At 51.0% G+C, this 11,300-nt stretch overlaps 1 protein-coding gene across 3 annotated transcripts in view; it reads right to left on the reverse strand.

Moving 5' to 3' along the window:
• The window catches only part of XPNPEP1 (X-prolyl aminopeptidase 1), a 32,393-nt gene extending 25,571 nt beyond the window's left edge, over positions 1-6,822 (reverse strand). The window contains exons 1-3 of one of the 3 annotated variants that reach the window (XM_064514205.1): positions 6,667-6,769; positions 6,043-6,117; positions 3,211-3,335 (exon numbers count right to left, since the gene is read on the reverse strand). In XM_064514205.1, the coding sequence (XP_064370275.1) occupies positions 3,211-3,335; positions 6,043-6,100 (183 nt within the window). In that variant the 5' untranslated portion in view covers positions 6,101-6,117; positions 6,667-6,769. Of the gene's footprint in view, positions 1-3,210; positions 3,336-6,038; positions 6,531-6,666 lie in introns of those variants that run through there. The other 2 variants (XM_064514207.1, XM_064514206.1) reach the window with 2 other exon arrangements.
• Positions 6,823-11,300: the final 4,478 nt, after the last annotated feature.

Consider the following 11,300-nt stretch of genomic DNA (forward strand, 5'->3'; position numbering starts at 1 on the left):
GCACGATCAGAACAAGGTACTTCCCTGGGGCTTGTCTTGCAGCCCTGATGGCCTTCACCGGACCCTCCCCGGGCCTTTTGTGGCTGCTCTCCACCACACCTGTTGGCCTGGGACATGCAGTCAAAACTAGGGGCTCCATCACAGAAACTCTGAGCTAAGCCAGGGAGAGCCCGAAGAGATCAGTGGCGCTTCTCACAGGAGTTTGCCTGGTTGGGTCATTAACACACCAAAGCTCATTCTGTTCAGGGCACTCTAATGTCAACCAAGAGCAGCAGTGGGAACAGCAGCTCACTGCCCTTAGAGCTATGACACTGATGCCCTACCATTAAAGAACAAACACTGCTGTGTACTTGGAGGAGGTCAGTATTTGCTGCCAAAAACCTAACTGTATCAGTAAGATCTGGAACAGGTCAGTGCGACCTGTGCAAAAGTCATCGCCTCTGTTGCTTTATAACTCTGCTGATTCCTCAGCTCAGAACAAGCGTGTGTTGGAGGAGCCAATCCTGAGCAGAAGATGGCATCTCTGCCAATCCAAACACGGGGCCTTGAGCCGGGCAGGTGTTTCCTGGATGTGGAAGACCGGCCAGATCTGACCAAATTTATTTTCGCTATTGAGTCAAGGCCTGGGGAGCTGGAGCCAACTCCGGTTAAGCTGTGACTGGCTCGAAACCCAAGCTCAAGACCCAAACATCATTCCCTCCCATCAAGAGGAAAGCTCCTCCAATCTCTGAACATCCCCACATGAGCAAACTCGAGATTCAATGGGAACTGGGTGACACTACACTAAAAATGGATCCTACATTCACCATTGCAACACCCCAAAAGCTTAGACAGGCCTTTTTAACTGAACCATAAAGGAATTGGGTGCCTCATTCCCAAGAGCACAGCACTTCATGTTCCTCTGACAACTCCAGCCACAAGATCCACCTCAACATCCACAGAAGTAAGTGGGACTCTTACTTCAGCCCACTTTTGAGTGGGACTGCTCTCCTTGCCCACCAGGCTTTGGACCACCCAGGTTCCCAAGGGAGCAGTCAGTTTCTTCTGACTGCTTCATGACTTCACCAGCATAAAAATAAAAAATAAAAATCCAAAAATAAAAAATAAAAATCAAAGGAGCAAACATTCAGGGCTGGCTACAGGAGCCACAAATCTAGGGTATTAGCAGCCTTGGGTAAGCCAGAGGCAGACCAGACTAACTGTGTTGGAGAAGCTGTGCAAGTCTTTTCAGCTCCTTACACCACTAAGCATGAAAAGCAAAAGATACGATTGGTGGCAAGCCTCCTGGCAGTATTAAAAAACTAAGCCTTTTGGCCTTGGCAGGAAAAATAATATTAAAAACATCAGAGAGCTCAGAGCTCAAATATCCAAGTTTTGGTCAGCAAGATACTCTCCATTCCCAGGGATGTTACAAAAAGAAGTTAGTCAGCAAGTTGCAGCATCGGGACCTAATAGCATCAGCCCAGTCCAGGGGCTTCTTTGCAAACAAAAAGGGAATAAAGTTTTCCCCAGTCTAAATCCTCTGTCAATACTGCAGGGGGGGGAAAAGCTGTTTGTTAGATGACTTCTCTGACATGGATCCCAGCACAGCCTCAGGAACAGCTGAGGGAAGCAAGAACAGCAATAGACAGCTTGGCTGTGGGGAAGAAACAGCTCAAGCCACCAAAAGCTTCGTATAATCAAATCATGGCCTCTGAGTCATGGAAGGAAGAGCTGCCTAAGAGCAAAACTGAACTTCAGACCTGCAAAGCTCTTATTTGCATGCAGGGCACAAACCCTTTCTTAGAACATGGGGAAGCAGAAAATCTCAGCTCATCACAATTTACCTGCAGTCAGTAAGCCTGTTCTCAGATCCACAGGTTTCCAGTGTTTAAAATTGCACCAATTCCCAAACTTTGCAGACAAAACCCTGCACTAGCTAGTCAGGAGGTGCCAAAATCAGCAGCTTTTAGTAATCATTTCCATTTAGACAGATTCGCTCTGCAGAGAAACCTGACCAACTTGCCCGGCAGGAAATAGCAACACAGGGCTCTCTGCTTTACTGCACTCTGTCAAGGAAAAAGAGAGCAACAGAAAAACCCAGGAGTCCTGAGGGTCACATTCTTCAACTCACATGACAGCATTTAATGTCTAGTGAAATGAAACCAGAGTTATATATGGACAGAGGCAGCCTGAGGCAGGAATGCAGCAGACAATAGCAGCTGCAGAAAACGCCTCCCCTCTACCTGCCCGAGTTTGGATCTCGGTGAGAGGAAACATGATGCTGCACATTTGGTCTCAGGGCACAGGCAAGTCTCGACCGAGTTCACCCCAGTGCCAAGCCACGGGCACAGGGTCCAATTCAGTTGCATTTAAACCTGCACACCCTGGAGTAAAGGACAACTTTGGATGTGAGCCAGGAAAGCTTCAGATCTTTTGTTTCCTGAAAATGGCTGAGGAGCAAGAAAGCTGCTCTAGCCTTGCCAGTTCCTGAGTCTCCCAACAGAGGGGCAGAAAAGTGAAACTTGCATATGAACAGGCAGGGGAGGTAAAAGGCAGCTCAGCAAATTAAAATTAATATCATGGACTGCAACAATCTTAATGTTGGAAGCAGCATGCAACACAGTTACCACCAGGAGCTCAGCCTGCCTTCCTCTTGAGTGCACAGAGCAACATTTGGAAGGGAAAAAGTCGCTGAGGCCTGTTCCTTCCCTTCCTCTCCAAAGGCCCCTCCACATGGGGTCTGCAGAGCTTTAGCATGAAGCAGCAAATTCCAGCCAGAGCCAGACACAGCCGTGATCCGGCAAAGGGAAAGCTCTGCAGCTAATCCTTTGTCACCTGAGTTAAGAGTATGTGTAGATCAGGAGGTGCCAATGGAGAAATTAAAACCGAGGTAAAGCCTTTTTCTCCCCCAGTAAATCTATCCTCTCTAACAGCCAAGACAGGGACAGCAGTTGCTCTGGCAACTCCCTTTCTTGCAGCATGAGCTCCCCCAGAGACAATCTGATGAGAAGTTGCTGGTAGAACATCTATATTGATTTCTTACAGGTATGTAAAACCCTGAATCCCCTGCACAGATTCCAGAAACTTTTTCCAACATGATGTTTCTGAGTTTACCCTGACATTTATGCTAGGATCATTAAAACATATGAGCGAAGGATGAATTTAGTTATTCCTGGCTTATATTTTACTGGGAAGAAAAGTACAATCATTCCTGAAATCCATCCATACCTGGTGGGCATCTCCCGAGGGCACTATGTAGGCCTGAACAGGCTCCTGGACATATTTGGGACTCTTCATCGCCTGTCGCAGTTGCTTCAGCAGCTCTGTTGTAATTTTCGGACTCATCTTAGTACCTGCAATTCAAACAAAGCACAAGACCTCAGAGCTTCTCCAGCCCTCCTGGGCCACTCACACACACAGCCTGGAGGTTGTCACCATTGGAAACTCATTTTAAGGACAACTGTGCCAGCGTCACCCCTCTCAGCACAGAGTTTTTGCCATCCTTGTCACTTGACATTCATTTCCCTTGAGATCAGTCTGAGGCCACAGTCAAGCCTGGTCTATCCTGTAAAGAAACTTCACCCCCTGGTGAAGCAGTGGCATGCCCAGCGGTGATGCATACTAGCCTAACGCACATGCCACCCCATGTGGACAGCACCAGGAACCAGAGCACCTCAGATGTTCCCCACAGCTTGAGGAGCCCTGACAGCCAAAAAAGGTGTTCGCGCATGGCGTTGAAGATCCCAAGTCCAAGTCCCCACAGATCAGAAGCAACCATATCAGTTATACGTACAGGAAACAATTTTCAGTCTTTTTACTTTGAGGGCAGAGATATTGTGGCCTATATGCCACAGGAACACAGACTGCTGGGAAAGCATGCCATTCATTTCAGGAACTCAGAAATGGACTGGTTAAGGATGCTTTTTACTTTTTTAAAAAAGAGGTCTTACTACAGCCCAAAATTTCATACTGGATTCATGACTGGATTAACTTGGACAAAAGAAATCTGCTCCTTAGGGGGTACATTAGGATGAGTTCACTGGCGATATTCACCTTTGGGCTGCAGGTTATTTCACACAGCAAGAAAACAACTGTACAGGAGGAACAGTCCACTGAGCCCCCTCAGGTCACTGCCAGAAGGGAGGCACACAGGCCCCTTCTTGAGAGACCTTTGGCAGATACTCTGCAGATCTTAGCTGGGATCAGATGAGCAGGAGAAGGGCACAGGGTGGATGAAAGATGGCAGATCAGAGGGGAAAACAAGGGCACAGACTAATCGTACTCCTTTGCTGTGGTTTGGTTATGGACATATCCTCGGTATTGCAGTGAGCACCAACCTCTCAATTCACCACCCAGTGACTGTCAGTATCTGGGGCCCATCATGAGCCCCACACCTCGTGACACTAGGTCATGCTGCTGTCCTGATGCAAGTGTAGGCTGCAGTTACAGGCACCAGCTCACTCCAAAAGATGTTCAACCTACAGGGGAGGCCTGGCCTGAAAGCTTATGAAAGTCATGTAACCTGAACTTCTTCAAAGGTCCTCTCCACCACTTCTCCACTCACCTCTCCAATATATGCCCAAGGTGGGATAATGCCCTTCCTCTACCTTTTCCCATTCCTCTCACATTTTTAAGTACCTACTGGGATCTCACAACTTTCATGCCATCACTTTCCAGGGCAAGATGTGGAAGCTCTGTGCTGCTCAAATGCTGTGCTATGCAGTATTTTATTCTAACTGGTTCATTTCACAGCTCATTTCCCAGCCATGTCCGCAAACATTTTATAGATGTGAGAAACAAACAGCATACAAGTCTCAAACATTTCTTGCCTATCAAGGCACTTACTCTATTTATACTCCAATAACAACCAGAAGCTGCAAGCAAGAGTGTGGTCTTATGCCAAAAGACAGCAAGACACAGTCCTGCCCTGCAACATCTGCCATCTGAACAGGCAGGCAGGAGGCTGTCTCTGTTTCAGAGAGCCACAGGAAGATGATGTGATTCAACCAAGGTCTCACAGCAAAGCTGTGATGGAGTCAGGAACTGAACCAAAATTTGTTGCATTCAGGTGTAAAAATCTCAGCCCAAGGCCATCCTTCGCACTTCTCATCATAGCAAGTTTAGAGCCCACAGGGCTTACATGTGACAGAGTGCCTGTCCACAGGCACAAGTAAAAAGCAAACCAAGCTCAAAAGGTACTGCTTTCTATATCCTCAAAGTGATATCTTGACTTCAGTGACTTCACTTACACCTTGGATTTACTTCCAGCGCAAATTTCAGAGATTTATACAGTGTTTGCATGCTACACTGAACTTTATTTCGTTTTGATTGTTTTTGTTGGTTCTTTATAACAAGCTAATCATTTACATTGCTGCTGATTCATGCTGGGGGGGGGCACACAGATGAGGGAGAGCAACAACAACAGTTAATAGCCAGCAGAAAAGAATCTTTTTCATAAGCTCATAAAGGCACAGCTTCCTATCTCGACCTGTGCTTTATCTTTTATCTCCAGGAACCTGAATCTCTCATTTGAACAGGCAATGAATGATAAGGCTTTGCCTTTTAATAAAGCTCCTTGCTGACAAGGCCTGTTTTTCTTAGCAAGCAGAAGGGATTCTCTTTAGGAGGAAAGAAAAAACATTAAAAAGCACTTTCTGTTGAAGGATTTGCTTGCAATATTAAAAACACAACTAAGGTAGATTAGCAATGAAGCCCATATTAAGGAGGACATCTATTTTAGGTAACTCCTATAGCGTAAGAAATCACTTAAATCTTCCCCAAACTTTCCAGTTAAATTACCTTTAATTTCCACAGAAAGAGGAGCTATTTCCTCCCAGCTTTTGGGTAGTCATTTAGTCTGGTCCCCCTATAATTTTTAACAGGTGACCTTTCCTTTCTCGGCCATAATTATAAACCTGCACGAAGTTAAAACAGCTCTCTGTCATTATTCGTTCACTCCAGTGACTAAAACCAAACAGAGGTGAGATTAAGGCAGTGGATGGGGCAGTGCCATCCCCTGCCGTGGATGTTTCAGAGGTGTCGGCCCGCCGCGTTACCTGCCTCCGCAGCGTCCCCCCGCGCCTGGGCTCCTCCTGCCGCTGCTCACACAAGTTACCATCCAGCTCTTCGGCTTCGCTGAGCCCCACCGTGCCGAGAAAGCAAAGGGCAGGGCTGGAGCGTCCAGCAAACTTTGCCCCCCATAAAACACCCTCGTCCCGCAGCGAAGGGCTGAAAACGCCTAAGTAGCCTCGGGCCCCACCGGCGAGGCCGGGCACGGAGGGCGAAGCGCAGCGGGGTCCGCAGGCTGCGGCCGGGCCTTGGCGCACCGCGACTCCCGGGCAAGCTCTGCCCACGTGCCCGGCACCGACCTGCCTCCGCAGCCGCCCGCGCCGCAGAGGGGGCCGAGCCGGGGCAGCCGCCACCCGCCAGGCCGGGCCGGGCCGGGCCGGGCCGCACCGCGGGGTCCCTGCGGGCCCGGGCTGCGCCTCCCCCCCGCCGGGCCCAGCCCGGAGGCCGCTTCCGCCGGGCGGGCCAGGCCGGGCCGGGCGGCAGGGGGAGGCCTGCGCCCCGCTGCCGGCCTGCCCGCTCCGGAGGGCGACAACCGCGCGGGCGCCGCGGCATCCCCGGGCGGGCCCGGCCCCCGCCCCCGCCCCGCGCGCGACCCCGCCGCCGCCCGCCGCTCACCTGCCGCCGCCCCCGCCCGCCGGCGCCGCGACGTCCGCGCCCACGTGGGCCGCCGCGGCCAGCCAGCCGGCCGCCGTGACGTCAGCGCCGGCGTCACGGCGCAGCCGTTAGTCGCGCGGGGCGGCCGTTGGTCGTCTGGGGGGGGCACCGCGCTGCGCCGGGCGCTGGCTGCTCCTGCGTTTACAGCCGCCCCGACAAGAGGAAGCCACAGGGAGCCCGTCTCAGACAGCTTTTAATGCGCGGTGCAAGGCAGGGCAGGGCGCAGCCGCCCCCGCGGGCGTCCGACCAAGCCTCGTGCCCACGGGGTCGTTGGGGGCGTTCGTGCTGGTCGCACGTTTGCGGTTCGTAACCGTGGTGCCCGCGGTAGCGCGGGACCATGAGGGGAGTCGGGGAGCTCGGGTGCCTCTGGGGGGAAACAGGAGGGAGGCGGCGACCGGGGTTGGAAAATGCTGCGAAACACTGTTTTTGGAGAGTGAATAGGTGAGGGTGGAGGGAAGTCGATGACTGGGGGGCGGTTGGGACAGATCCGAGCACCACTGCTTTCCTCTCCAACGGGCTGCTGGCCCGAGGAATCCCACGTAAACATCCAGGAAAAGCCAGGTGTCCGTAGGCCATCTCATACCTTTGGGCTTTCCCTAATGCTCTCCTTGCCTTGTGTTGCAACTTCATCTTCTCCACAGGCCTGTGCCCCAAGCTGGGTGCCCAGCCCCTGAGGAGCACAGTGTTGACTGGCTAAGTGGTGTTTTTTGCCATGAGTCAACTGTCTTGAGAATGACAGTTCTAGGGTCACTCTTTTACCCTAGGGTCTCTCTTACCCTAGGGTAAGGTTGACCAACCTTTGCAGGCCTGCGAATCACATACCAACATCCTCGTGGAGTGAGGAGCCACCAGGTGCACAGAGTGTATCCCAGAGAGCGGGGAGCCATGGGCAGGATGTGAAAATGGGACCCCACACCTCCTTCACAGGGTGGGTCAGCCTGGTTCTTCCAGGGATCGCCGTAGCTGCTCTCTGCCAGGAGCCTCCCTCTGTGCTCATGCCTTCATCCAGCCTCCCAGGCCAGGTACTCCTCACACCACCCACCTCACAGAGTTTTGAGGCAGCTACTTTGCGTGGGTATTTACCAGCTGAACCCCCTTTGAGGGAAGAGGTGTAGCTTTCATTTATCCTGCTACCAGTCTGCATCTTTGCTGCTTTTGTTGCTATGACTGTAGCAGCTGGCTTTCTCTACACCATGTGCCTCCATCCTCCCATACTCCTTTGGGTGTGCCTTCACACCTCCGTCTGGGCCAAACCCTCCGGCTCCTGGTAGCCCCCCGAACTCTGTGCTGCTGGCACGGTCCCTCAACCCCGCTCAAGGCAGCAGCAGCAGTGGCAGAGATTGGGGGGCACATGGGGCCTGTTTGGCACATAAGAGGACCCTGTCACCTTCCTCACATTTGCTGTTGCTCCTCTGGGGTTTCTCATCCAACACACTCTTGTTCCCCAGATCTGTTTTACTGGTGACAGCTTGGGCTTTCCAAAGGCAATCTGGAGGGAGCAGGCTCCTGTCTTTTGGGCAAGATGTTTAAGAAAACCTCTGGTGAACCCAGTTAAAGACAGAGCATGTTAGAACTGGCAGGAAATGTCCATGTTTGAAGGCTGATGGATGCTTCCCCAAGGTGAAAAAGCAGAGCTCAGTGAATCACCTGGCACTGCTTCAGAGCAATATCCTCAAAACCTCTGCCTTGGCTTCTGTTCTGTGTTTCTTTGATCTGCTTTGCTCTAAATTTTCCAAAAAAATGTCTCGAGGGGGTTTCAAAGCAGCCTAGCAAATGTGTCTGGCTCCTCTCTCCCTTGCTCCAGTAAATTAGGCTCGCGTCAGTGGAGTTGCTCTTGTTTCAGATGCGTGTGAAGTGGAGGGAGAAGGAGGCCTGCAGTCTCCAGGGCTGGCAAAGCACCTCGGTAGTTGCTGGGGACTTGCACTGGCTCTCCCGGCAATGAGCTGATGGCCTTTAGATACAGACAGCTTTATTTCTGGTGTTGAGCACAGCTCCAGAAACATGTCAGCATCCCATTATTTTGCTTAATGCCTCAAAAAAAAAAAGGTACCATCTACATTTCAAGCTTAATAACCATCAATTTTCTGCTTGGGAGGGAGGAGGGCTGTATTCATAAAAATAGCAAGTGCAACTGTTGTAAAATCTGACAATTTTTTCATGCTTTCTCCGTAATGAAAATACTTTCCACCACTTTTTTGTGCCCCTGGCAGTTTTTACTGGTGGTCTGTAAGTTAACCCTGTTGACAGAAATGGGAAGAACTATTACAGAAAAGCTAAAATGAGACCATAGCCACAAAGAGAGGCTACGACCAAGGCAAAAAGGCTGCTTTGTAGTTGCTTCCAGGCTGGAGAGGGTTTGCTTGCAGCAATCGGGGCTACCCCGTGAGCCCCCTGGGCCCCACAGTGTGACAGTGCTGCAGCCGCCCTGTGCCACTCACCTGCAGTGTTTTGTCACTACACCCAGTCCAGGCATGGATCTGTTGAGGATGAAGAGAAGAGGAAGATACGGCTCTCAGTGGGCACTGTGTTAGTTCAGGGCCAGCTGTGCATCCTGGGCGCTTGGTGGGAGAAGGGATATTTGGCTGACTGCGTGGCGCTCAGGAGCAGCCCCGTAAAGACGCACAGACTGGGCACTGCACCCGGGCTCCCGCAGGTAGATCTGTCTCTGTTGGTACATAGGTGACTCAGGAAACCAGTCCTTGGGCCTTAATCTATATGGATATTTCTGGAGGAGAAGGAAGGTAGCAGCAGCTGGCAGCTACTTTGCCCATCCTCCTTCCTCTCCCTTCAGTCTACACAGTAATGCTCTGTCCTGCAAAGCTTTACCTGCAAATTAGCCAAATGCTTGCTGCTGTGTCTAGCTAGTCAACACAAGCCAAGCTAATACGAAACCACTTGAGTCTCCATGACTGTTCATGTGTTTCCAGGGAAGGCATGAAGCAAAGATAGGATAACAGAACTGTAGAAGAGATCTTTGGAGGTCTGTAGTCCACCCCTGGTCAAAGCTAGCTTCAAAGTTAGAGCAGGTTGTTCAGGGACCATCCACTTGGGTTTTGAGTTCTCCAAGGATGGAGAATCCACAGCCTCTCTGCACAGCCTGTGCTAGTGCTGACCACCCTCAAGGGGAAAAGGTTTATTCACTATGTCCAATCAGAACTGCCTAGTTGCAATTTGTATCTGTTGCCTCTTGTCTTTTCACTGTTTGCATCTGAAAAGGGTCTGGCTCCACCTTCTCTGTAACCTCTTCTCCAGGCTGAGCAAACCCAGCTCCCCCTGGATCCCCCGAACATCCTGCAGCCAGCCCCCAGCCAGCTCCCTTAGCCCTCCACAGCTCTCTTCAGCTTGTCGAGCTCTCTCTCATGCACATCTCTGGAGTAATATTTAGGGCGTAATGCACTGCATCATAACTTGTAATCCAAAAGAAGAGAATAAAATTTGTTTCCCTGCAACCAGTATCCTACCTTTGGGAAGCACTGTTGGATGGGGCTGGGGGACTGCTGGTTATTCCCCAAGAAGAGTTCAGCACATGGAGACAGCCCAAGCAGGCTGATCGCGGCAGGGAGCAGGCAATGCTAGGATGCTGGTGGGCACCAGCAGCCGAAAAGGCTGCCCTGGCTCATTAGCCTCTCCCGCTCCAGAGCAGCCGGCAGGCTGTCAGTGCAGGCAGCCTTGGCGAAGCGCTCCCGGTGGCAGGTACAGGAGAGAGGAGGGGGAGAGGCTTGCTAACACGACTGAGTTTTCTTTCCTCATTAATCTCCTTGGGTGAAGCTAATTGCTCTTTCCCAGTTATTCTCACCACATCTTCTGGCTCTGCCCGTAAGGGATCTATACAATCCTAGCAGTTTGGGCTGGAAAGGCTCACTTTGATCGCCACATCAGTGTCCCCATCAAGGTAAACTATAAACTTGTTTCCATTTGTGTTACAGACTATATTCTGCTCACCCTGCAGAATATTTACTGATAAGATTCATTTCCTGGAAACACGCCAGAATCCAGCAATGCTCATATTAAAGCACATGTCAGGACTTTTAAAAAGCCCTGCAACATTGGCACAACGATCACGGAGATCATTTGCCGATGTCAAACTCTGCAGCTGAATCCAGCCAGCGTTGTGAAATGGCCTTTTCAGCCTCCTGTGACTCATAATAATAATTCAGGGTTAGATTTTGCATTTGGCTGTGGCTTTTAATAAAGGGTTGTAGAAAGCTGCACCTGTCAGAGCCCTGCATCTGCCCAGGGAAGGGGGATGGATCAGTCTGAAACATTTGAAATGTTTATCACGTGTCTCTCCAGCACACCAACAGTCCTGCACTGGGGAGATGCCTTTTCCTCTACTGTCCTTCCCTGCTTGTACATGTTGTACCCAAGGGAAACAGAGACTTTCTCACACTGCCATGCCCCTACACATCCATATGCCTGCCAGTTCTCTCAGCCTGTGCCACATGCTCCAGTGCACTGGAAAGTACCTCCAGTGCTATTTTTTACAACCAAGGAGTCGTAAAAGAGTCCTTGATGCTCCTAGAACTGCATTCTCACCTCCTCCTTGTTAAACCTGCAGCCTGTGTATCAGATAAAGGCAGAGAGACCTGATCTTC

Source organism: Dromaius novaehollandiae, chromosome 6 (assembly GCF_036370855.1).
Source record: "Dromaius novaehollandiae isolate bDroNov1 chromosome 6, bDroNov1.hap1, whole genome shotgun sequence".
Classification (NCBI taxonomy): Eukaryota; Metazoa; Chordata; class Aves; order Casuariiformes; family Dromaiidae; genus Dromaius; species Dromaius novaehollandiae.